Source organism: Eurytemora carolleeae, unplaced genomic scaffold (genome assembly GCF_000591075.1).
Source record: "Eurytemora carolleeae unplaced genomic scaffold, Eaff_2.0 scaffold170, whole genome shotgun sequence".
NCBI lineage: Eukaryota > Metazoa > Arthropoda > Copepoda > Calanoida > Temoridae > Eurytemora > Eurytemora carolleeae.
The window spans coordinates 12,558-40,020 of record NW_019396067.1 but is presented as its reverse complement, the minus strand read 5'-3'; the positions used below and the strand labels follow the sequence as shown (position 1 = coordinate 40,020).

The 27,463-nt window shown below is 35.0% G+C and overlaps 1 protein-coding gene across 1 annotated transcript; it reads left to right on the top strand.

The window, feature by feature from the left end:
• The first annotated feature begins 303 nt into the window (after positions 1-303).
• Positions 304-27,056, top strand: LOC111710303 (myosin phosphatase Rho-interacting protein). Its single transcript, XM_023484362.1, has 7 exons — positions 304-670; positions 4,764-4,854; positions 6,524-6,687; positions 11,004-11,391; positions 11,995-12,247; positions 12,801-13,051; positions 22,435-27,056. The coding sequence occupies exons 1-7, from the start codon at positions 483-485 to the stop codon at positions 26,569-26,571; spliced, it is 5,472 nt and encodes a 1,823-aa protein (XP_023340130.1). The 5' UTR covers positions 304-482; the 3' UTR covers positions 26,572-27,056.
• Positions 27,057-27,463: the final 407 nt, after the last annotated feature.

Genomic DNA, 27,463 nt, shown 5'->3' with positions numbered 1-27,463 from the left:
ATGTATTCTGGACCAAGGATGTGTCCTGGATAAATGATGTATCCTGGACCAAGGATTTGTACTGGATAAATGATTTATCCTGGACCAAGGATGTGTCCTGGATCCTCACACATACGGATGTCCAGCGCTACCACTTTCTCTACCTCTCTTCTAATGAAAGTATGCGTGTGTGTATGTGTATGTTTGTGTCCGTACGTATACAAAGTGTGCGTCCGTGTGTGTATAGGCAGGGTCTGGTACAGGACCTGGAGCCTATGTAGAGACGCAGGAGGAGACTAGAGAAATAGGTTCAGAATCAGTTCACTTCACTCACTGACACTCAGTAATGCAGATACACCCGGAGTAAACACAACCCGGCTAACATGATTGATTTTTACAGGCTGGGTTCAAACCCAGCCAAAACCAGTTCAAGCCACCTCAGTTAAATTATTATTATTTATAAATAACTATTGATAAACAGGGAATAGTACGTGAGTGTGACAATGTCGAGCACGGAGTGCAGAAAGTTCGCGCCGAACATCTTCAACAAGAGCAAGTGCTCAAACTGTTTCCGCCTCAAGGAGGATCACTCCGCCTCCGCCATAGAGCTGAACAAGGCGAGCCGGAAGATATCCAAGTGTGGATATTTGTTTGTTGCTCCTGACTGGGATTTCTCTAACCCTATCAACAGGTGAGGAGGAGGGTTCGGAGTTATTATCCATTTCTCCAGGTCCCTCGGTCAACTGGTAAACTAGCCCCAGGGTTATATTTCAGTCTGATCTTACTCCAGGGTTTGAAAAACACAGTTAGATTTCATCTACAGTTTTATTTTCAGATATTCATTGTTTTATCAATTTAAGTCACTGTTGACAAAAAGATAAAGTTTACATAGAATTAATAAACCATCGGTTCATATAATTACTGACAATATTTTCCTCCCAGGACTTAATTTTGAGAATGGTTCATCAGACGTAACTTTATTTTTGTTGACATTTTATGTCATGCTCTTTTTCCGAATGGTTTTTAAAAATATGCTTTAAGCTTGAAAATCTTCGAAACATGTTTTCCTTAACTCTTATTTTTACACCACCTTATCAGCCCTATTTATGAACACTATATGAATTCTTAGTATTTATTCATTATTCTTTATTTAATAATCACATTTTCATATTCGTTTATTCCACGTCAAACTAATGTAAAATGCTTATATGTAAGAAATCTTACATGTTTTCAATTTAAACTTCTCTTAATGAAGTGTTAAATTGAGAAGACGAAAATGTTTTGAATTTCTTATATGTATGGCCGGATAACTTTGCTTTTCTGATACTTGCGAAAACGAGGAGATACGAGGTCACAACGTCATAACAGTAACGTCTAGTTTGCAGTGATATATTCACAATACTTTTTTATTGTTTGTTTATAATTAAAGTAAACAAGAAACAAAATTTTAAATTAAAATTTGTTCATGAAAGAAATAAAGAAACAGTTGAGTCAAAAACTGTATTCCACCATGTTAAAATTCTATTTTAGTATAAAAAGTCATAAAAACAGCTATTTGCAATTTTCCTTCTGTTCAGATTTTAACTCTGAGTTACCATCCTGGATACACTTGCAAGAACACTTTACATTGCTGGTGGGTTCTGATGGCATCGTTTGAACTCCGTTTTTAAATATTAAAGTTTGTCGAGCCAGGAACATCAGATAGATGTCTTATAGGTTTCGATCAACTCCTGAGATTCTCAGGTTTATGCCTCTACCCACTTTAATTTTTCCTTTACAGTTCCTTTTAAGAGACTCCACAAGAATCTTAGATGTAAATTGCGTTGATTACATTATGCAAAATATTTACTCTGACTAAAGGTATAAACCAAAATGATTTTTCAAAACGATAAGAAAACCGTTTTTAGTGTTCTATTTCTCGTCTTGGTTGATATCTTTGATCAGAGGATAAAATTCGCATATTGTAATAAAAGCAAACTTATCGAAAATACAATTTTGCAATGTGATTAATAACTCCCACTTTTGTGAATCACTTTTAACGTCAAAACTTAAATGACTGGAAACGTATCTCAAACTGATGCCCATCAGTGTTCTTGTATTTTGATATTCTTAGTTTAATATAATTAACAACTACAAGTTAACAAGTTACTAGAATCATTCCTATTGTTTATTGAGTAATTTTACTTTAATTTTGGGTTTGTTAATAAAGATATCTTCGTATTTTCAAATTTTTAACAAATTTATTGTAAAAGCTGTTTAATGGTTTTAAAATGTCTGTTTGCCCCGTAAATAAACAAATTTATTGAATTTCCGATAAATGTTCTTAACCCGATTTTTTACAGCGAATTGTTTATTTGATAAATACTTTCGTTAAATACTTTTTTTGAGATATTTTCTCAGAAAGTGATTTGAGGATTTCTTTAGCAAAAACTAATGAAAGGGATAATATTTTTCTTGTGCAAAGTTTAAAAAATGTATACTATACTGATATCAAACCCTATACTGATATCCAACTTTATACAGATATCCAACCCTTTACTGATATCCAACTCTATACTGATATCCGACTACATACAAATATCCAAACCTTTACTGATTTCCAACTCTATACTGATATCCGACTACATACAAATATCCAACTCTATACTGATATTCAACTATGTACTGATATCCAACTCTATACTGATATCCAACTCTATACTGATTTCCAACTATACTGATATCCAACTCAATACTGATATCCAACCATATACTGATATCCAACTTAATACTGATATCCAACCATATACTGATATCCAGCTTTATACTGATTTCCAACTATACTGATATCCAACTTTATATACTGATATCCAACCTTATCCTGAATATAACCTAATACTAATATCCTGCTCTATACTGATATCCAACACTATACTGATTTCCAACTCAATGCTGATATCCAACCCTATCTGATATCCAACTCTATACTGATATCCAACTCTATACTGATATCCAACTCTATACTGATATCCAACTATATTGACATCCAACTCTAAACTAATATCCAACTATATACTGATATCAAACTCTATACAGATATCCTACAATATACAGATATCCAACTCTATACAGATATCCAACTCTATACTGATATCCAACTCTAAACTAATATCCAACTATATACTGATATCCAACTCTATACAGATATACTGATATCAAACTCTATACAGATATCCTACAATATACAGATATCCAACTCTATACAGATATCCAACTCTATACTGATATCCAACTCTAAACTAATATCCAACTATATACTGATATCCAACTCTATACAGATATCCAACTCTATTCAAATATCCGAAGTGCGTAAGATATTCCTCTTGAGTCCTCAAGCTCACCATTTAGCGTCAAACTCAAAATTTAGATTTTATCAAATATTTCAAGTTCAGCTGAATGCTTCAAAACATAAGGCCTGGGGCGTTGGGTTCCATTTTAACTAAACCAAACCTTGGCCCGGCCCAACCCTAATTATGGGAACCTCACCCCCCCCCCCCCCCCCCCCCCGCGGCAATAAATGCGGGAATTGCAACTGCATGCTCTAGTTCGACCGGCCGGGCCGGCGTGTGCAACAGGAAAATCCCCGAAATTAGTCATTTGACCCTTTTCCGAAATATTCATAATCTTTCTACATCCACTGAAATACAAGGAACAAAAAACAAAGAACTGGAACAAAAACTAGACACCTTAATCAACTTAACTGTCGACATCTGAATTCTGGATAGGTTGATTAGGTTTTTAGTCGCTCGTATTTTAGTTTTCTTAAAAAACATTTGATTGAAATTAAAATGTCTGAGACATTCATTTTGGTAAAATATTTCACTAAAATCTATCTATGAAAACAAAACTAAAAAAGAACTACTTAGTTATATTATTTGTTAGGTTTAACTCCTTAAACTCTAGTTTTTTGTTTATTTTAAATCCCTAAAAACATGAAGTGGTATTTTACTTATCCCCTGAAATTTAACTTTAAACAAACTCTTAAATCTTTTTCTTTTAAAATGCCGCTAGAATTTCTGAGTTTAATTGGATAATGATAGGTTAAGGTTAGGATTGCGTGAGACTATTTTTTAAATCTAAAAAAGCAACATTTTTGTACATTCATTGAAATTTAGAACGTAATAATATTTAAACATTATTGTTATGCTTTCTTAAAACATAATTTGATTGAAGTTTTTACGCCGCAGTTTCATGTTTTAAATGTTTAGATTACATTTTATTTACATAAAAATGATTTCCATATTTCAGTAGCATCTATTAAATGTTTGAATATTAATAATATAAACAAGATCAGCTGATTTGTTTCAAGTGGAGCATTTACTGAATTTGATGTATTTAAACATATAATCTGGTGTTTAAAGGAGTTGATCAACAAATTACAATAATAGGTATATATAATCTGGTGTTTAAAGGGGTTGATCAACAAATTACAATAATAGAAATATATAATCTGGTATTTAAAGGGGTTGATCAACAAATTACAATAATAGAAATATATAATCTGGTGTTTAAAGGGGTTGATCTACAAATTACAATAATAGATATATACAATCTGGTATTTAAAGGGGTTGATCTACAAATTACAATAATAGAAATATATAATCTGGTATTTAAAGGGGTTGATCAACAAATTACAATAATAGAAATATATAATCTGGTATTTAAAGGGGTTGATCAAAAAATTACAATAATAGATTAATATAATTTGTGTTTAAAGGGCGTTTAAAAAGTTCTGTTTATTACAGGACGAAGAGATGGCAGAGACGATGGTTTGTCCTCTACGACGACGGGGAGTTGACCTACAGTGTGGACGATCATCCAGAGACGATTCCACAGGTAGAAATAGGGTTTCCTCATTTACCTGGGAAGTAAAAGACGAATTAGATTCTCTCTAAAATGTGGTCCACCATTTTAAATGTTAAAAATGACGAATTTATCGTAGATTTTACTTTTTTGGTCACCAGGAATAAAATTTATTATCTTGGTAAAGAAAATGAATTTTTGCCAAAAACTCTATATTTTTATCTTTTATCTAAATAGTGTATATCTTTAAAGTTTTAAACTTTAATTATTTCATTTAATGCAATTTATATTTCAAAATATCCAAGATATACGACATTGAGTTGTTAAGATATAGGGATTAGAAAATTTGAGTTTGTGGCAAAAACTCAGGTCCTTTTTAGGTACGAAATAGACAGACAGCAATGTTTTGAAAATTACAAAACTTCCAAATTTATGAAGACATTACAGTTTTTACAATTTTTGACTACAATTTCTTTCAAAATTAAAATTGTTCAAAATTTCTAATTAGTTCTGTTAAAATGTTTAATGATTATATGACCAGCATATTAAATATCAATATATCTTAACCAATCTAATAAAAGATGAACACATATATCAAAAATGAATTTCCTGAGTTGGAGTTAGAACTCCATTTTACGTATATATACAAATTGCTTAAAGATATTTTTCAATTAGCCGAGTATTTTGCTAAAACGTTAAAAGCAGAGTTAGATTTAACATTCTCCTTTGAAAAAATATTTAAATTTTCTAGAGATATGAATAACTAACCTTACAAGGATGAAAGTCAAAGCTTTTAAAATATTTTGAATCTTTAAAATCTTGAAATCGTTTATTTTTCAATGTAAGATGAAATAAAAAGAGATAATTATATAAAAAGTAACAAAATGCTTTCAGAAAAAAAAAATCAAGAATAAGTTACATATCTTCCAATTTTCAAAAAAGATTCAAAAGCCTTTATCAAAATGTCAAGGATCTAATAATTTCCTTTTCTGTGTGTTTCTTTTGCGAGACAGTAATCTGCGTACTGCACGTTTGCATAATCTTATAATTAGATGAAAATGCGCGCTGATATTACGCAAGCAATAAACAGCACCTCTCTCTTTAAACCTTTGTGTTAGAAACAATGATGGAAATATCTAAAATTTTCACTCTCAACGTTTACAATATTTTTAAAGAAAATTACAGAGAGTTCAAATTAAAAATCGAATTCGATAATGACCATTGACAGATCCCTTATAACTGGTTAAAGTGAGTTGCGCTGTATAGAATCTCTAAATCTATAAGATAGAATCTCAGAAAACTTTAGAAATAACTAACATTATTTTAGAATCAAGCAAATATTGAAAGAAATTGCTAAAAGGTTTTTAAATGTGAATTTCGAAATTTCCACATCTAGATAAATGTTCCACACTGTTTTTTTACGGCCAAAGGCGTGCTTTCTTTCTTTCATTAATGGGACTGCAAATGTGATTTCAAGTGACCCTTTATGCATCAATTGCAAGGCCTGATTCGCAACGGTACCCATGAAACGTTTTTCTGACTAATATAAACATTGTTATCTATTTCATACTTGATCAGACAAAGATTTTAAGTTGCAAACCGGGCTTTGTATCTTTGTATGGAGGGTCACTTGAAATTACGCTTACAGTCCCTTATAACAGACATTTTACGTTAACAGCACTTTTCCTATTCTCCATTTTAGGCGTGCATCGATATGAACAAGGTGATGGAGGTGGCGAGGGCAGATGAGATAACCGGAAACCCCTTCAGTGTTGCCATCACGGCCCCGGAGCGAGTTCATTTTGTGAAGGGAACCTGTAAAGAGGAATCCAATTGGTGGCTCGAGGTTCTCCAGATATTTCCGAGGTAGGGTTATTGCCAAAAAGAGTCTTCATTTCCGATTCACAATGGTACCTTTTAGACCTTTTTCGAGTAACAATGATAAAAAATAGTCGTTTTTTAATCTTGAAACGTGTTTAAATTACAGTATAATTCCTTCTCTCTACCGTGAACATCCGCTAGTCTTTTATAGAAATATACCACAATTTAAGGTTATCAACGTTCTGCTAGATAAATAAGGTTGTAATCAGACGAAGGTTCAAAGGGTACCACTTTCAATCGGAAATGTCACTCTATTTAGATGGAGAGTCCCCTGACATTACGTCTACAGTCTCTTTAAGATATGAAAAAAGTTTTAATTGTGCATAGAATTCAAATATGAACATTAACGCAGCGTTTTATTGACATAAGATTATTTCAACTCTTACCTTTTTCCCGAAAATCCGCATCAGTGTAATTTACCAATACCACTTATCCAACGCTTCTATTTGAGTTCTTTAAACTTAATTTATTTCATAAATGCACTCCCCCCCCCCCTCCTTGTCCAGATGATGAAAGAATGACATGAAAGAACTGAACCCTGTGGAACGCTGCAGAATCCCGGGCGGACCTGCGGCAATTATTGCATTAAACTCTTACACTTTCCCCTCCTAATATACAGGGGGGCCCACATAGGATAAGTCTTTAAGGACTCAAACTCATTTCATGTAAAAATATGAAGATTTTGTTTTTAGTTGCATTGCATGGATCCAAGTCTGCATAAATTTCATACAGCTGTCTTTTAAGTCTTCTTCATAGATGGTAACCCTGCACAATACATTCTGCATTAATTCTTCTATACTTTCATTCCTCTTGGGGTTCATGTTCTTAAATACACGTTCTTGTATAACTTTTCCTAAATATCTGTTCCTAAATATCTTTTCTTCAAGAACTGTTCCTAAATATCTGTTCTTGAAAAACTGTTCCTAAATATCTGTTCCTAAATATCTGTTCTTGAATAACTGTTCTTGAAGAACTGTTCCTAAAAATCTGTTCCTAAATATCTGTTCCTAAATATCTGTTCCTAAATATCTGTTCTTGAAGAACTGTTCCTAAATATCTGTTCATGAAGAACTGTTCCTAAATATCTGTTCATGAAGAACTGTTCCTAAATGACTGTATTTTCCAAACCATGCAAAGAGAAATTGTGAAAAAGGCCAGATGGTTTCTCATCAAGTCGAATCAAAATTTAGAAACATCATAAATTTCTGTCTGTGTAGTTTCTCTTTCTTTGATTCGGAGACAATCAACCCTGTCTTTTTTGATCCCCCTCCCCCCTTAATCATTGACAGGGGGGGGGGGGGGTAAAATTGTCAAGTTTAACTTAATATATAACTGCATATCTCAGCAGCTCAGAGTTAACGCTGATTATAATTATATAAGGTTAACAACATTTTCATCATTTAGATAAGTGTAAATATATGAATAGATAAACATAGACATATGTAAAGATATTGATATATAAATAGCAATCGATTGTAGATAACTTAACTTTGATTGAGAAAGGGTGAGGGATGATATGTGAAAATAGAGGTTTAATGTATATCTCCTTATTCACCCTTATATATTGTAAAAGATTGAATAAGAAGAAGTTGGGATCAGGGGAAGAAGGACGGATTTCGAATTTAGAGAAGGTATGAGTGATATGAGTAGAGGGAAGGAAGGAAGGAATTTAGAAGAATGGGGATTAGGGGAAAGTATAGAAAGTTTGTAGATTAATAGTTAAAGGAGGTAAAAGTAAGGAGAAAGGGAAAAGTAAAGAGAAGATAGAATGGGAGAAGAAAGGAGTAAAGATGACGGGGATTATCGGAAGTAAGGGAAAATGTTCGAAGATTTAATGTTATGAATTAACTAATAGAAAAGTAGAAAAAAGGAAGGTGTAAAGAGAAGGTGGGGTAAGTGGAAGGTAGTAGTAGGTGTAGGTGGAAGGTATTAGTAGGATTAAGCAGAAGGTAGGAGTAAGGAAAAGAGGGATTAAGAAAAGGTAGGATTAGGAGTAAGTGGAAGGTGGGAGAAAGGAAAAGAGGGATTAAGAAAAAGTAGGAGTAGGAGTAAGTGGAAGGTGGGAGAAAGGAAAAGAGGGATTAAGAAAAGGTAGGAGTAGGAGTAAGTGGAAGGTGGGAGTAAGGAAAAGATAAATTAAGAAAAGGTAGGAGTAGGAGTAAGTGGAAGGCAAGAGTAGGAGTAAGTGGAAGGCAAGAGTAGGAGTAAGTGGAAGGCAAGAGTAGGAGTAAGTGGAAGGTGGGAGAAAGGAAAAGAGGGATTAAGAAAATGTAGGAGTAGGAGTAAGTGGAAGGTGGAGGTAAGGAAAAGATAAATTAAGAAAAGGTAGGAGTAGGAGTAAGTGGAAGGTGGGAGTAAGGAAGAGAGAAATTAAGAAAAGGTAGGAGTAGGAGTAAGTGGAAGGTGGGAATAAGGAAAAGAGAAATTAAGAAAAGGTAGGAGAAAGCTGTTTTCTAAATTGTATTGGTAGGAAGGATTCTTGTGTTTTTATCCAAGATTCTGTCTGATGAAATTTTACTTGTTTTCTATTCTCTCTTCTCCTTATCACATTTCAAAGCCTGACTTTTATTAAAAACAAACACTGAGTATTTTATTATACAGCACTACACCGACTAGGCTTATATAGTAAACATACTAAATAATAGATTACAATTTTCTTTTCTTTCACCAGATTAAGGAAGTTAAAGAGAAAAAAAGAAGATTACGGAAAAATTGCATAATTTAATGAACTGTAAACTTAATTCCCAGTGACCCTCCAATTTAAAACTTCGTAACTTCAAACCTGGTCAGCAAAACATATGGAGAACGGTTTTTCTGTAAAAGTGAATTTCTGATTTATGTGCATACAGCAAAGACATGGAAAAGAATAGACAGAATTGATTTCGACGCATTGTTCCTACTTGTTACTCAGTTTCAGGGTTAAAGAGCACCGTTGTAAATAGGTTTAGGAACAAACTTATTTTTACGCTTTTGGTGTTTATGAAAACGTAAAAAGGTTAGAAAGCAATCACAATCTTTTTATGTTATGTAGGACAGGGAAATTACAAAGGAAATTGCCAAAGACATAAGATTAGACTAGACAGGACATTAAAATAGACACTAGGCACTGCGACAGGACATTACAATAGACTTAGACGGGGGGACACTAAAGCAAAATGAGTTGCAGGAACGCCAATCAGTCAGGAGAGGTGTTTTATCTTTTCATTAATGAATATCTATCTATCATCCACTCGTTCCAAGAAACAGCATACTGTTTATGTAGTTATTTAAAGGGACTGTAAACGTAATTTCAAGTAACTTCAAGTGACCCCATGCAAATATGGCAATGCCGAATTTACAACAGTACGCTTAGAAGCGTTGTCTAATCAAGCATGAATTTGATATCCATGTTGATTGAAAAACTTAGAAAAACGACTATATCTTCAACACCATTCATTAGATAATGGTTTCTAAGGTACCTTTGTCAATCGGGCAATGCCATCTTTGCATTTCAAACGTCATGAGAAAAATATAAAACCGAATATTTGACTTATTTCTTATTGTAAAATAACAATTGTGGTTTCGTTTTCTCCAGATAGTTCAAATAGTTTAACATAAACCTAGTTGATACAACCATAGACTATCCAGATAAGATCTAAAGAAGTGAACAAAAATAGCAACTGCATCACTTGACCTGTCTTTTTTATCTGCATTAAACCCGGAAATTTATTATCCAAAGGTCAAATTTTTCTAAAAATCTGCAATTGATTTAGGATTGGGAAATATGGTGTCAAATTACACTGCTTACACAATAAATCATTGTTTTTGGGGTCAGAAGCAAGTTGGAAATATATTTTCCAGTATTTGAAGGTCGAGCAAAAAGTGTAATTTGTTATTTTATCCGAAAACATTGGCTTTATATTATTTTGAAATTGTATTTGTATTCATATATTTTAAGTAATATTTGCTGTTTGTCTGTTTGTCATAATTCGGAACCCCAGGACAAATTTGACGCAAGCTTTGATTGGAGAACTCGAGAGAACTACGGGGAGGGGACGGAACTCGAGAGAACTACGGGGAGGGGACGGAACTCGAGAGAACTACTGGGAGGGGACGGAACTCGAGAGAACTACGGGGAGGGGACGGAACTCGAGAGAACTACGGGGAGGGGACGGAACGGTCTTTTCTTAATATAAAAATTCTAAGTTGAGTAGGTTGGCAAAGCTGGGTTACCAAGCTAGTTTTATATAAATTATTAGAAAGATTTGTCCGATTAACATCCAAACAAAACATTGTTATATATATAATTAATCTTGTTTCAGGTCTTCCATTAAAACTGGAAGAGCTAAGAGAAATGCAACCTTCCCGGGCGGAGTAGCAACCACCTACCGAGCCCAGTACTCCGGCTCCACCCTGCAAACCCCTCCGGTCAAATGTGATACTGAGAAGGACCCGGAGGAGATCCCGGATACAACAGATGGACCCGGAGTAACGGAACCAATCCTCCTGGAGCCACCAATCCTGGTTGTAGACCAGGTGGCCCCAGCTTCTAGCAGGATAAATACAAGTTTACCTTTGCTTGAACCCTCCTCTCCGATCCTACCCAGCGCAGGACGGTTTAAGAAGATTAAAGCGAAACCTGGTGAGGGAACCAGGGCGTACAGGTCTCTCAGAAGTAATACTTGCGAGAACCTGAGCGCAATACCCCAGGTTAGATATATTTCCCCTATTTAAAGGGATTGTTGGCTAAATTAGAAGTAAACTTCTATTTACAGAGGGGAATGCCCAATTCTCAATAGTACCCTTTAAACCTTTATCTGATCAAAAATGTTAAAAATATTGTTGTATTAATTTTGACAATTTCCATTATTACAGCAGAAAAAAACAGGAGTCTCGTTTATAGAGAAACCACAATCAAAAATGATCAATTTTCATAGAGAAAAACATGGACGTCTCGTCCGTTCTGATCAGACTAAGCCTGTATGGGACTGCACCGTTGTGAATCGGACATTCCATTTTGTAACTGGAAAGTCGCTTGAATTACGTCTACAGTCACTGTAAGATCATTTAAAGAAAACTATGCGTCCCTATATTCTGTAAATACCAAGTTGTAGGACTCATGTTTCTAAAAGATTGAGTCAATCTGGAGTCCAGAAGTTTTGTAAGGAGTGTGAAACATTAGAAAGATTAATTTGGGACTGATTTAAAGCTGTGTAGGATCTGCAAGTGGGCAGAAAAATAGAAGCCTTAGCACTTAACACCCATTTAGCTTGAAATTGAAAAATGTTGAAATTTACATTCTCTTCTTGTCAGGATTATGGGCGGAGCAAGCTCTACCGCTACCAGACCGAGAGTCCGGAGCGAGAGAACCCGGAGATCAAACCTGAATCCCCGAAACCAACCGCGTGCAGTACTCCGATCCTACGGATAGAGCAGGACGAGACTAAACCCGAACCAATTGAACTGGAGATAAAAAGTCCTAGCCTTGACGTTTCTCCGTCCTGGCCAAGAACTGAGGGGTCGGAAATCTCAAGTTCCCGGCAGCAAAAACACTCTCTACCAACTGGTATATTACTCTTTTTATCATCTTTCTAAATATTTTAACTACAGCCTTTATAACCCCTCTCCTCCCTTCTTGAAACAGGGGACACAATCTCAAGCACTTTCTAGTTTATAGTTCAGAGATATTTGATTAATTTTGGATGTTTTTATGATGGCGTCTCAAGTGTGTTGCGAGAGTCCTTGAAAATCTAAAGAGCTCATCATTTTTTTTTTATCCAATTCGTAAATTCTTATTATTTTATATTTGTATGTCTGTCTGATCTTAGTTAAGCAAGGTCAAAAGTTGGTTAAAGAATCAGCCCCAAATTATTGCACATGATAAGGGTTTAAAAATTATAGCTTTTTAACATTTTGCAAATCCACAAAAAAATAGAAAAAACTTGAGATTGAGTTAAAAAATATTTTTATCTACGTGCGCGCTATTGTTTGCTGTTCTACATATGCTTTGCTAGGATTTTAAAAACCTAAAGAAGACCTTTTTGAAGTACATTTGAGCTAAAAAATTAAATTTGATTTCGACAATTTTGGCGTTTTTAAATTAAACTGAAATATTTCAGAACTTCCAGTTCGAGGGGTCCCGGACGGTTGTGGATTAGAAATATCCTCTCTCCACTCTCCAGTCCCAATCCCTTCTCCACATGAGCTGTTGAACCTGAAGAAGGGTTGGCTCATGAAGCAGGGAATGACGAAGGATTGGCAGAAACACTGGTTTGTACTCCAGGGTTCAGCTATCATGTATTTTAAGGACCCGGAGTCGGAGAATAATGGACTTATGGATGGAATTATCGATCTAGGGCTAGTTCAGAAGGTAAGATAAAGTTAATATTTTCGAAAAGTAAATAGGGAGAGATTGCAATTTTCTTAGAAGGATGAGGGGCGGGGCGTAATGTTCGAATTGCTTTAAACCATGACCACCTCCCTTGCCGTATATAGGTGTAACTTAGTTTCCAGGCGAAGCTGGGTACCCAAGATACTATAATATGTTATACTTTATACTGAAATTCTCAACCTGAAGGGAGTAAAATTAAACCTTTGAAGATCTGAAAATATTTACGTTTAAAAAGGGTGGGGGGTAAAAGACAAAATTATACAGAATCTGATTTGAAAAATGGTTTCTAAAAGTTGTGGCCGGGAATTCGATACAAGGTTAAGATCCAAGAGTTGTACTCCAGGTCCCTTTCAACCCGTTTATTGGATAACTAGAATTATCTCCGGGTCTAGGACTAAACCACAGATTAAACTCTAACTAGAATTATCTCCGGGCCTAGGTCTAAACTAACCTAAGGTTTCATATGGTCTAGACTAAACTCTGAATAGAATTATCTCCGGGTTTATGTCTGATCTAAAATTAACTCCGGGTAGGTCTGAACTCGAACTAGAGCTATCTCTGGGGTTCCCATTAACCACTCCCACCCCAGTCCCCACCCACTTACCCCGCCCCCTGCTTTGAAAACACTACCACAGGAATATCTTATTTAATTTCAACAATTGCGACCAAATGATTTTAGAAGCTTTAAAGTGTCTAAATGGGATCGACTCAAACATGCTTTTCCCAAAACACATTTATTTATTTTCAACTCAAAGTTAATTATCATTCTCAGGGATATTATTTAATGATTAAAAACTAAAATAAAAAATGTTTTTATTGAGAGGGTAGGGATATGAAATATATTTATCCCTGCAAATTGTTTAGTATACAATGAATACTGATTATGCTAAACTGAGATAATTTGAAATTACACCTGTGGAAAAAGTTGATGTTTACATTATTGATGGAATAAAGTAAACAGCACATTAGGGACATCAATCATATATATTTCACATCTTACATCTTATTTCCAACTTTAGAATATCTTACTCAAACTTTACATCGTACATCTTATTTCTAACTTTAGAATATCTTACTCAAACTTTACATTTTACATCTTACTTTCCAACTTTAGAATAACTTACTCAAATTTTTCATCATACATTTTATTTCTAACTTTAGAATGATTCACCGACAAAGGGTCAAACGACCCAGGGTCAAACATCAAAGGGTCAAACGACACAGGGTCAAACGACACAGGGTCAAACGACACTGGGTCAAACGACAAAGGGTCAAAAGTGCGACAAAGGGTCAAACGACAAAAGGTCAAAATGATAAAAACATTTTTTGATTTGAATCATGTTTTTGACCCCTTGTCGTTTGACCCTGTGTCGTTTGACCCTGTGTCGTTTGACCCTGTGTCGTTTGACCCTGGGTCGTTTGACCCTTTGTCGGTAAATCTTTAGAATATCTTACTCAAACTTCACATTTTACATCTTATTTTCCAACTTTAGAATATCTTACTCAAATTTTTCATCATACATTTTATTTCTAACTTTAGAATATCTTACTCAAACTTCACATTTTACATCTTATTTCCAACTTTAGAATATCTTACTCAAATTTCACATCTCACATCTTATTTTCCAACTTTAGAATATCTTACTCAAACCTCACATCTTACATCTTATTTATAACTTTAGAATATCTTATTCAAACTCTACATCTTACATTTTTATTTCCAACTTTAGAATATCTTACTCAAACCTCACATCTTATTTCTTATTTCCAACTTTAGAAGTTCTTACACAAACTTCACATCTTCAAAATTTTAATTCCTTTATTTTTTAGACCCGATACAGTAGACTTTTGATATTTTAAACTTTAAATTATATTTAATCAAATATTCTAAGTTGGAAGTCGGAAGTTTTAAACCATCAGATTTCAAAGAAAAGGGTATAAAAAGTTAAATTCCTTGATGAAAAAAGTGTCTATTGAAAATGATCTATTCACGTATTTTTATTCACCCTGTATTTTATATTTGATCCTAGCTTAAATATTTTAAATCCCTATCTTTGTCACAAAATCCAATCCTATAAGGTCTCGTCAATTAGAATCCATATATGGATAAACCTTTATCTCGTTGTTTTTCAATCATCTATTTATCTATTATTAATATAACTGTAATGTACTGTTAATCTATATTATATAAAATGTTAATATATAATATATATAATCTTTCTTTTTATAATGAATAGATACAGATATATTACACACGCGTAAATTAGACCAAGGTCTGATAGATTTAGGGTGTGGGAATAGTGTGTGTGTACACTGCGCAATTTTTACAAAGGTTGGAAATTACCTGATCAAGCTTGGAAGGCAGGGTTTAAGCAGTCCTCCAAATACGCGAATGTAAAATGTATGAACCCCCNAGATTTAGTAAATCAGGTTTAGGTTTATATCTCTGACTTTAAACCTCCCTTGCCAGGTTTAAGACTCCTGTCTCTGTTTAAGTCATCAATATGTTTTCCGCTTGCTTGAATGTCACAAATGACGGGTTTAAAATGATATTTCTTGAATGAAGGGCGTTCTTCCTCTTCCTAGAAGGATAAAAGGGGCGTATACATGCGGAGAGGGGGGGAGGTCAGCCTTCCCCTTGAAAGCAAGAATGTCCCTCCTGAAAAAAATCCTGTATGCGCCCTCTTGTAGAGAGATATACAGAGAGATATGGGGGGGGGGATGTTTATTTTTTTAGTAGAAAATATTAACCCTGTCATAAATATTGTTGAGAATTGCAGGAAAGGGTAGGAGGAGTAGGATACAGGATAAAGGATATGCACATCTGAACCATGTAGGCTTAGATAAAATCGGATTTGATATCAAAAACATTTATCATGCTTGAGATAGTGGGTTACATCGGTTGGACCAAAAAAACAAGATTAAAAGTGATTGTTGTAAAAAAAAACTCTTTCTATAGTTCCCTAGACAGCAATGTATAGTATATATTTTAAATAAATTAAAACCAAACTGCATCATATAGAATGTATTTTATATAGCTATTTTTTAACCAATCTGCAATGTATAGTATATATTTTAAATATATTAAAACCAAACTGCAATATATAGAATATATTTTATATAGATATATTTAAACCAATCTGCAATATATAGAATATATTTTTTATATTCAAACCAAACTGCAATAACTATCAAGGTTTTAATCCTAAATGATAGAATGTAAATTGGCCTAGTTCATACACTTGAATGCAGCTTCAATCAAACCAATTTCCTGAAGGTTAGGATATTATTCATCCTTCACTGGTCTATGGTGTACCCTGATACTGGTCTAAGGTGAACCTGGTCAAAAGTAAACCCTGGTCTAAAGTTTACCCTGAGCCTGGTGTACAGTATTTCCTGAGACTGGTCTAAGCTGTACCATGATACTGGTCTAAGATGTACAAGGATACTGGTCTAAGATGTACCAGGATACTGGTCTAAGGCCTGTGCCAGGGTATTGGTTTAAAGTGTACTCTGAGACTGGTCTAAAGTGTACCCTGAAGCTGGTTTAAAGTGTAACCTAATACTGGTCTAAAGTGTACCCAGATACTGGTCTGAAGTTTACCCTGATACTGGTCTAAAGTGTACCGTGATGGTCTAAGGTGTACCTGATACAGGTCTTTAAGGTGTACCCTGATACTGGTCAAAGGTGTACCCTGGTCTAAGGAGTACCCTGAGCCTGGTCTAAAATGTTTCCTGAGACTGGTCTAATGTGTACTCTGAGACTGGTCTGAAGTTTACTCTGATACTGGTCTAAAGTGTACTCTGATACTGGTCTAAGGTGTACCCTGATACTGGTCTAAGGTTTACCCTGATACTGTACCCTGAGCAAGTGTTCCCTGATACCATGGTATAAAGTTTACCCTGATACTGGTCTAATGTGTACCCTGAGAGCACTAAAACCTGCCTGTTGTTGGTTGGGTTTGGATTGTCTGTTTACTCCGTGGTGTGTGTTAGCTCTTGTAATTAACACCAAATGTTGCTAAAATTGAACCGAATTTATAATTCTCTCGTTAGTGACCATAAATGGAAATGTTCTATACTAAATACAGGAGATTCTTCACTATGAAATGTACATAAATAATGTATGTATATTTATATGTGTAATATATGTATATTTAAATATATTATAATATTTGTATAAATGGTGTAAACTGTAAACTGACCAGAAATGGAAATTTGTTATTAACTTTCTAGATTAGGTTTCCATAATACACACAAACTAAAGACAAGTTACATTAAATATTTTTTTTATTTCTAAATCATACATTTTACAAATTCCTTTCATGAAAATGAATTTTTTTTCAGAAGTATTTTTGAAGTGTTTTTTTTTATTGTTTTTAATTTATGTAACGGATAAAAGTACAAAAACTTTGTTTGGGCGAGATGGGGGGGGGGGTTAGGATTTTGGAGACTCACTTGAAATTACGTGTTCAACCCCATTAAGAAAGGGAGGGGTGGTTTTAATTATACAGTTTGGAGTTAGGAGGGTGGCTATTGTATACAGGAGAAACAACTTATAAATAAATTTAGAAAATTTGAATACGCTTTAAACATTTCAAAGGAAATGATAACTTGGCTCGAACTTTTTTAATCCTCATATTTTTACATCAAATGCTGTAGACCATTATATATAAAACTATAGACTCTGCAAGATTAAATTGTCAAATATCAAAGGTTTACATCATCAAGTTGCAAATACATATTGATTATTTATTTGAAGAATCTTATTTTTCACTCCAAAAGTTACAATTTCTATATAGTATCTGTAAATGTCTGATAAAATATTTATTTTCTACATTTTAGTGCCTTTGTGCACCATCCGTACGCTGTCCAAGATTTGAAAGGTCAAAACAATTTAATTTTGGTTTGAGCCGGGGGGTGAACATGTTTTCTTTATTCTCCACTCCGCTTGTACAATTCTTTTGTTATTTTTCATCTTTCCTTCGCTTATTTTGTACAGTGGTTGGCGTTTATATCACTACAATGAAGACGAGACGGCTTTTATGTTCAATTTTTGCTTCTAAACAAGCTTTTACCAAATTACAAGTTTACAAGTAACCAAAGAGAAGCTGATAATTGACCGCCTCTTTTTGTTTCAATGTTTATTATTTGAATAGAAAGTCGTCTTCATTGTATTGATTTATACGACGATGACTTAAAATCTTTTGTTTTCAATTCTCTTTCGGACTCTCTTTCTTTTGTTTGATGAATTGTTTCTGTTGCTTTGTACTTTTAACAAGCATTTCATGGTATTTTCATGGTTCTCTGATTTTGCTTAATTCAAATGGTAGAATCAAGGATTTAGGGAGGTTTGCCAGGTTTGATAAGGCCAGTTTGGGTTCAGGCTTAACTTTTTAAACATTGAAATAGGTTTAATATTAGGTTTAAGATTACTTTAGATAAAGTTTAAGATTTATTTACATCATCGTGTTAGGTTTAATAGGTTTATATGTCTGATTTTGAACCTCTGTTTAAGACTCCTGACTCCTGTTTAAGATTTAGTAAATCAGGTTTAGGTTTATATCTCTGACTTTAAACCTCCCTTGCCAGGTTTAAGACTCCTGTCTCTGTTTAAGATTTAGTAAATCAGGTTTAGGCTTATATCTCTGATTTTAAACCTCCCTTGCTAGGTTTAAGACTCCTGACTCTTGTTAAGATTTAGTAAATCAGGTTCAGGTTTATATATCTGACTTTAAACCTCCCTTGCCAGGTTTAAGACTCCTGACTCTATTCAAGATTGAGTAAATCAGGTTTAGGTTTATATATCTGACTTTAAACCTCCCTTGCCAGGTTTAAGACTCCTGACTCTATTCAAGATTGAGTAAATCAGGTTTAGGTTTATATATCTGACTTTAAACCTCCCTTGCCAGGTTTAAGACTCCTGACTCTTGTTAAGATTTAGTAAATTAGGTTCAGGTTTATATATCTGACTTTAAACCTCCCTTGTCAGATTTGAAGCTCCTGACTAATATTAGATTTGTGATAATACATCTGGACGGTGTTAGCTCTAAATCTGGGTTCTAATAATACTTACATTTGGGCATAGGGTGGGTAGGGGGTGGAGCTCAGATGAAATAGGTTGTATGGAGGAGGGAAGAGGAGAAGGGGGGGGGGACAAGAACAGTTATCGGACAGGGTTATAAATCTTAATGTTTAAGATGAGAATTGAGCTTCTCATAAATGAATAATATTAACCCTGGACTCGCTGTAACACGATAAAATCTGCGGATTTCTTGACAAAGATGTGGTGGATTTTAAAACTTTCAACTTTTATTCCGAAAGATATCAACTTATTTGGTAGATTTCTTGCTAGCTGACATTATTTTAGTATTTAAACCGTCTAAACTCGAGGTTTCTCAGCTTTAAATATTATTTAAACCAATCTCAAGCAAGAAATCTTAAACATCTAGAACTTAAAATCATAAAATCTGGAAATTATACAAAGACGTAAAGATATCGTTGTGAATCGGGTTCTGTAAGATTAATGTAAAAGTTCCTGTAAACCTTATTAAATGTTGTCCTATGCATGGTGTCCTATGCATGGTGTCTGTTTGTTCTTTGTGAATTAATGTTGCCATATTTGTTGAGCGGGAAAATGTTTGTGTAATTTAGGTAAACTTTGGTATATTGTATACACACTTAAAGAGACTGTACACGTTATTGGTAAAGTGACTTTCCATTTAACGAGTGGTTCGATTCACAACAGTACCCAGTACCCTCTAAACATTTGACTGAACATCGTCGACAGAGAAAGCCTTGTTTTTCAAGCTTAAAATTGATTGCAAGGAAACTCGAGTGTACAGTATAACACATTATAACGGATGTACACTCAATGACAAAGTTTCCGTTTTCAGCTAGAAAAATAAGAATATCTCCGTAGTTTTAAAGGGTACCATTGTGAATCGGATATTACACTCTTTATAAAGGGAGGGTCCCTTACCTTAAAATAGTCCCTTTAACAACATATGTTTTTCCGAATTCAACTGAGAAATTTATGAATAAAAATGTTGTCCTCTTATATGTTTCACGGTGATTCAAATGTCTAGGTTTAGAAAGCCTTCACAATCAATCCCATTTCCCTCCATAAAATTTAGAGTTTTCGTAGTTTCTATTTTAGACTTTAAAAATGTTTAAGATATAAAAGGTCCATTGCACGTTGTTTAACGAAAAAATGTAAACAATCGAATTTTCCAACTCAGTGCCTTAAAGTAAATCAAACTGTATTTTAATCAGGCGTTTTTAAAAACCTAATTAATAACACGTGAAATCTAGATTTTGAAAATTTGAAAATGAACAAATTAAACCGTGAAAATCTGTGAAGTTTTTAAAAATAATGTTTGACGAAGAAAATGTTCTAAACTGTATTTATATATTGTGTATTATGATTTCCTTGTAGTAAGAAACATAGGCTCTGAAGACACGTCTATATAGATATTATATATTACATATTTTATATATATTATATATGTTATAGTACACTCTGCAATAACTTACACTGAAAATATATATAAAATAATATAAAAAAATTATATAAAATATAAGTACAGGGTGTCCAAAAAAATCTGAAAATATAGGATACCTACAACTGTGCCTTACAAATATTTCGCGCTTAATTTTCTGATAGAAGATTTTGTAAATCCCAGAATTAGGAAAATATGTTGTTTTTGTTTTGTTTTCAAAAGATGTCAGGTTTTTAGGACACCCTGTATATATAGCTCAGTATCATTGATACCCTATACCTTCTGGTAATTACGTGCAGTTGTGTAATATCAAGTTGTTTATTTATAATCTTTACTTAACATCTAGAAATATCCAACATTCTTAGTCTTAAAGGGACTTATACCATAATTAAACACTTTACTTAATATCTAGAAATATCCAAAATTCTTAGTCTTAAAGGGACTTATACTATAATTCAATCCTTTACTCAATATCTTGAGATATCCAACATTCTTAGTCTTAAAGGGACTTATACCATAATTAAATCCTTTACTCAATTTCTAGAAATATCCAAAATTCTTAGTCTTAAAGGGACTTATACTATAATTCAATCCTTTACTCAATATCTTGAGATATCCAACATTCTTAGTCTTAAAGGGACTTATACCATAATTAAACACTTTACTTAATATCTTGAGATATCCAACATTCTTAGTCTTAAAGGGACTTATACCATAATTAAACACTTTACTTAATATCTAGAGATATCCAACATTCTTTGTCTTAAAGGGACTTATACCATAATTATATACTTTACTCAAAATCTAGAGATTCTAACATTCTTTGTCTTAAAGGGACTTATACCATAATTAAACACTTTACTCAAAATCTAGAAATATCCAACATTCTTTGTCTTAAAGGGACTTTTTATAATTGAATTTTTTACTCAACATCTAGAAATATCCAAAATTCTTAGTTTTAAAGGGACTGAAACCATAATTATATACTTTACTCAATATCTTGAGATATCCAAAATTCTTAGTCTTAAAAGGACTTATACCATAATTATATACTTCACTTAATATCTTGAGATATCCAACATTCTTAGTCTTAAAGGGACTTATACCATAATTAAATCCTTTACTCAATATTCAGAGATGTCCAACATTCTAAGTCTTAAAGGGACGTATACCATAATTAAATACTTTACTCAGTATTCAGAGATATCCATTCTTAGTCTTAAAGGGACTTATACCATAATTAAATCCTTTACTCAATATTCAGAGATGTCCAACATTCTAAGTCTTAAAGGGACGTATACCATAATTAAATACTTTACTCAGTATTCAGAGATATCCAACATTCTTAGTCTTAAAGGGACTTATACCATAATTAAATACTTTACTCAAAATCTAGAGATATCTAACATTCTTAGGAACTTGAATTGAATCTTAAAATAGAAAAACAAGGCTATTTGCCCTAATTTAGCCATGAGGCAGGTTTAAAGAGTATCGTTGTGAATATGAAATTATGTCAACACAGACCCTTTAATTTCACGATGTAATAAATCACATGAGTAATTCCTAGTGTTATATTCTGGATTTGATCGGTTATATGCTCTGGTGATAAAATTACGTTTTAGATGCTAATAAAATAAAATTTACACACAAAGGTTTTTATTAACCTTGAAAATTAAATCTTTCATTATTTTCTCGTGTTTTAGTTGCGTAGCATATTTTCATGTTTTACTGAGCTAAGTAACCCTCTAAATATGGNGGGTGAACCACCTGTTTTAAGATTTCTCCGGGTTTACGGTATAATAGTAAATATTCCCACGAATTATATACGCTGCTCCTATTCAGTTGTCTTTTGTTTTCCAGGTGGAAGAGCGGGATGTGCAGAGAAACTATGGTTTTGTTATCTCTACCCTAGACGATAGAGATTACATCCTCTCAGCAGTTACTCATGGTATACGGAACAACTGGATAAACGCCCTCAAGACTGCGTCCAATCTTAACACGCTCCCGGAGTCGGATACGCCCAAGGTTCTGCGACGTGATATCCTCGAGACAGATATAAAAATATCTCGGAGAAATACAGCGGATAGTATTTCTTTATCCACCCCTCCTCCGTCCGAGGGGACGGGACGGATTAAACCCGAACATGGTGCTCCGATATCTCCTCCGTTAAATCGAACCCCGACCTCGAGGTTGAAGAAAGAGAAAAGCAGGACGGGACGAACCATGTCTTTGAAGAACATGCACTCCATGAGCCCTATCTCCAGTAGCTCGGCTGATAAGGAAAATAGAAACATGTTAAGTGACGAAGATCTAAAAATGATCCCGGAACGAGATATTTCAAATATTAAACCGACCGAGGACCTGCAGGGTTTGAGGGACTCTCCCATTCTTGGCAACTCTATCTCTAAAAACCTGGAATCTGCCCAGACAGATTTCTTTTTGAAGGATCCTACCAATCAGAGCAATGTCGAACCTGAATCTGAATCTAGAAATATTCAACCAGCCCTGCGGGATACAAACCTACTCCTGGCCCGCCAAACCATAGAGATCAATAACTTACGAACCAAGTTGGACAATATGAACGCTGACATGGACGCAACCTTGAAGAACCTGAACACAGAGCAGGTTCGGAACACGGAGCTAGGAAAGAAGGTTCAGGATTTGGAACAGGAAAACTCTTTGCTGCAAATCAAGTCAACAAATGCGGAGAAGTCTCTTCGAGAACAATCTAAAGAGATTACAAGTTTAAACGAGAAGGTTCGAGAGTTCAGTGATCTGAGTAGTCAATACAAAGCTCAGGTCGCGGAGAATAAAACCCTAAGACAGAAGATGGAAAAGATAGAACGGATTAACTCCGGACCAAATTGGAAAACCTTATATGACAGCCTTCAAACTCAGCACCAGAAGGAGCGTGTTCTCTGGGGGAACAAGTTGAAGGAGATGGAGCACGAGCTGCAAAACCTGGTGGAGACAAACAGTGAGGCTGAGCAGAAGGGTCATCTTATCTCTGACCTGTCCCATCAGCTGCAAGAGAGTGAAACCAGGATAAATCAACTAGTATGTCAAAATGATACTCTTATGAGAGAAAACAAAACCTTGGCGAAAGAATATGAAAATGAGATCCACAGAATGAAGGAGAATATAAAGGAACTTGAGGAATATATTGATAAAACAGATGTAGACAAGTGCAAAGAGGAGAAGAATAAAGATGCTGAAATAGTTCGACTCCGACAAGAGATATCGGAGAGAAGTAAGGTTGAACTGGAAAAGGCTGAACTTGAAAGTGAACTTGCAAGAACCAGAGGTGAGGTTGAGATCCTAACCACTAAACTGATCGGATTCAACGAAGCGACTGAGAAAGATGCAGAACGAAGTCGAAGTTTGTGCTCCTCCAGAGACAACCTTAATAAGAAACAGTTGCGGATGGTTCGAATGGATTCTCTTACAGAGCTGATGGCTCCTCTAAGCGACGTGAGCCAGATCTCGAACATGGAGCACGATAAACTCGTGATTTGCTACAATGATGTTGTAAATAGATTCAACAAAGCTATATCTGAAATCAAGGCTCTTAAGGCCAGTGTGAAGCAAGCCCAGAGTAACACAGATGCCGCGGAAATTAAAAACCTCCAAATTAGCCAGAACCTGAAAAATAAAGAAATCCAGTATGGCGAAGAAATGAAGATGTTAAGTAACAAAATCGAGGATTTAACCTCAAAATATCTCTCCTCGGAGCGACAAGTAAGAAATCTAAAACTTAAGCTGAAAGGACCGGAAGGAAAGGAAAGACGACGATCGTCTACCGGGGTACGTCCGGACGAATTGATCGTCCACCGTGAAGCTGAATATCTATTGGACGATATTGAATTAAGTTTGAACTGTATAGATGGATTTATGAAAGGCAAAGAGATAATCAGAGACAATAAGAAGAAAAGTTATGAAACATCTACAAAAGCTTCCAGAGCAAGACGGAGAAGTTGTGAAAATATGGAAATATCGTTCGTCGAGCGGTTAAAACGAACTGAAAAGACTCTGACAGAAGTTAACAGAAGATTATCCACGCATGGAGACAACAGTCATCTATACCTGGAGAACCTGAGGAAGCAGATGATCTCCATTATCTCCAGGACCAGGGAGGAGATGGAGGATGATAACTCTCTCCCAGTTGAGCTCAAGGATCTCCTCAATACCCTGGAGTCCGTGATCACTGGATCTGAGCTCCCGGGTATATACGGAGATGAACCAGGATTTCCAAACTCTGATTCTATTTCTAGTCACTTCGACACCGTGATGTCCTTCCTATATCGTAGTGTTGAGGACGCATACGAGTTGAGAAAAGAGTTCTCTGGAACTGAAATAGCAGGAACCAAGATTTCTTCGTTCTTTGATATCGGAGCAGGGTTCAGTAATGGTGCTGAGGTGGCACAGATTATTAAGACACAGGAAACAAGTCTTCAGGCTTATCTTCTTATGGATCTTCAGCAGCAAATATCAACCATTCAAACCAGAGTTTTTGCAGGCAATAGGGAACAGACCCTGAAAGACTACAATGATGTTACAAAAAGTCTTCTCCTAAAGGTCCTGGAATCCAAACAGTTTGTTCCATTGTCATCCTACACGTGCAAGAAACTGAAAGCTCTGTCATCCGTTTCATTGAGTTCCGACGCTTTGACTGCCATGTTTAGAAGATTAAAACGTGAAGCGCAGGTATTGTTCTCCAGGATAGGTGCAGCCACCAACCAGCTCCTTTATAGTTTCCTGGATTCAATATCATCCCAGGCTATAGAGAAGGATATTATCCTAGACGGGATTAGGAGCGAGGTGTACAATATGATTGAGGAAGACGAACGCATGAGAGAGTTTCAAACTAGTTTGGTTAATATCTATCTAATCTGTTCGGACACGGAGTCGGATAACAACCCGGAGCGGGTTAATCTTATGGCTAACCGAGAAGAGGCACTGCAGTCACAAACCGAAGTGACTAGAATACTCATAGATCAAGAAATACAGGATTTCTCCGCTGCTCTGCATCATAAGATTGAGGAAGGGGATACCGGAGTTGACAGTCTAGTGCCCAGTGATGCAGAGGATTTGAACACGTGCATGTTTAAGGTTGCAAGCATGATTGCGCAAAAATGTGTGACCGAAGCTCAGATAACAATACTGAATACAATCCTAGGACTGGAGGAGAAGGATGAAGGAGACATGTCTGAAGACGGGGAACCGGAGTCCTTGGAAGATTTTGCACTGTTTGATCCGATGAGCATGAATAAAGAATGTAACGAGTTTATGCTGGTTCTCAACACATATCGTCAGACTCAGAGTAGACCTAGAGGAGCCAAGCCCAGGCTTAGTCTCACCGGACAGTCTGGAAACACACTCGAGTCAAACCTTAGATCTATCAGGAGAGAAAACGAAAACAAGAAGGCAAGGTTGAGCGCTGCGCTCTCGGAAAAGAAAACAGAATCCAGTCAGGATGATAAATATCAGGACTTGAGGGTTTGGTGTGAAAAGTCGATGACGGCCATGGAGAAATCTTACGAGAACCTTCTTGGTGATTTACAGCAGCAGCATCTTAAAGAGAAGGATTCGTTAAAGAAAGAGAAAGAACAAGCACTAGCAGAGGAAACAAAAGCAACTCTCTCCGCCCTTGACGCTATGCGTAAAGCTCATGAATCTGAGGTACAGAAAGAGGTTGAGAAGTTTAAAAAAGAATTTCTCTCCGAGCTCCGAAATAAGGAATGTATCGGAGCTCTACAGTCTGAGTATCAGGAGGACCGGGACGAAATTAAACGTGAGATCCTCTCGGTTACCGGAGGAGACGGTTGGCAGGACGAGGAGACCAGAGCACCAAGATTAACAAGATCTCCGAGCTGTCCCAGACTCTACTCAACCCGATCCTTCTCTACTCCTAAACCTTGTGAGAGCGAGGAACCATTAAAATCTCCTCTAACAGGAATGGTGGCGAACAGAAAACGAGTTTTTGAAACTGAATATTGATTAACTCTACTCAGGGTGCAATAGATACTATAACAATAAGATTTATATGTAAACATTGATGAAGACGAAAAAAGAAAACCGTGGGAGGGGGGGGGGAGGTATTTATTATGTAAATGTATGTAAAATATCCTGAAATTTACAGAGTATTTTATTCTATAATCCCACGGGAAAATATTCATTTTCATTGAATGTGACATTTTCATACATTTTATATGAAGAAACCTGAAAAGAGAGAACTTACTTTTAACAAAAAGTAGAATATTTCTCCCTCTTTAATTCCAAATACACTCGGTTTAAGATAATATTTGGTTTTAGGGGAGCGTTCATGTAAATTCCAAAAAGGGTAAAGTAAAGTAAAGTGAATTATGATTTATTTTTGTTCATACCCTCTTTCACTTTCGCGAATTCTCCCTTTACAAAAAAAAACTTAAGGAATGTGATATATTAATGGTTGAAAACTTAAATATAGATTTTAAAGATGTAAAGACTGCTCATTAGATTCAAGGATAAATATATTGTTCAGTTGTATCTTATGTTCAGGGAATTAAAGGGACTGTTCAGTTGTATCTTATCTTCAGGGAATTAAAGGGACTTTCACAACAGTACCATAAAAATCTTTATCTAACATGTTTTATTCTGACAATTTCCTCCATTGTTTCTGTAGCAAGAATTCTTCATGTCACTTTATTGAGGAACTACAATTAAAAATAATTTTTTTAAATGGAAATCATAAAACTCTTATTCTTTCTTGATCAGAAAAAGTTGTTTTCAGGGTTCCAACGCCAATCGGACATTCCCACTCCACAACTAATTGGAGAGTCACTTTAAAATACGTCTACAGTATTTAACAGGATTTAAAAATATTTTTTTCCGTGACCTTTTCTTTAAACCT

What these genes read in the sequence shown, in the direction of transcription:
- LOC111710303 (XM_023484362.1), top strand. Translation starts at nt 483, where the DNA reads ATGTCGAGCACGGAGTGCAGAAAGTTCGCGCCGAACATCTTCAACAAG. An exon ending in TTCTCTAACCCTATCAACAG is followed by an intron (nt 671 to 4,763) that starts GTGAGGAGGAGG and finishes TGTTTATTACAG; the next exon opens with GACGAAGAGATGGCAGAGAC. An exon ending in ATCCAGAGACGATTCCACAG is followed by an intron (nt 4,855 to 6,523) that starts GTAGAAATAGGG and finishes TCTCCATTTTAG; the next exon opens with GCGTGCATCGATATGAACAA.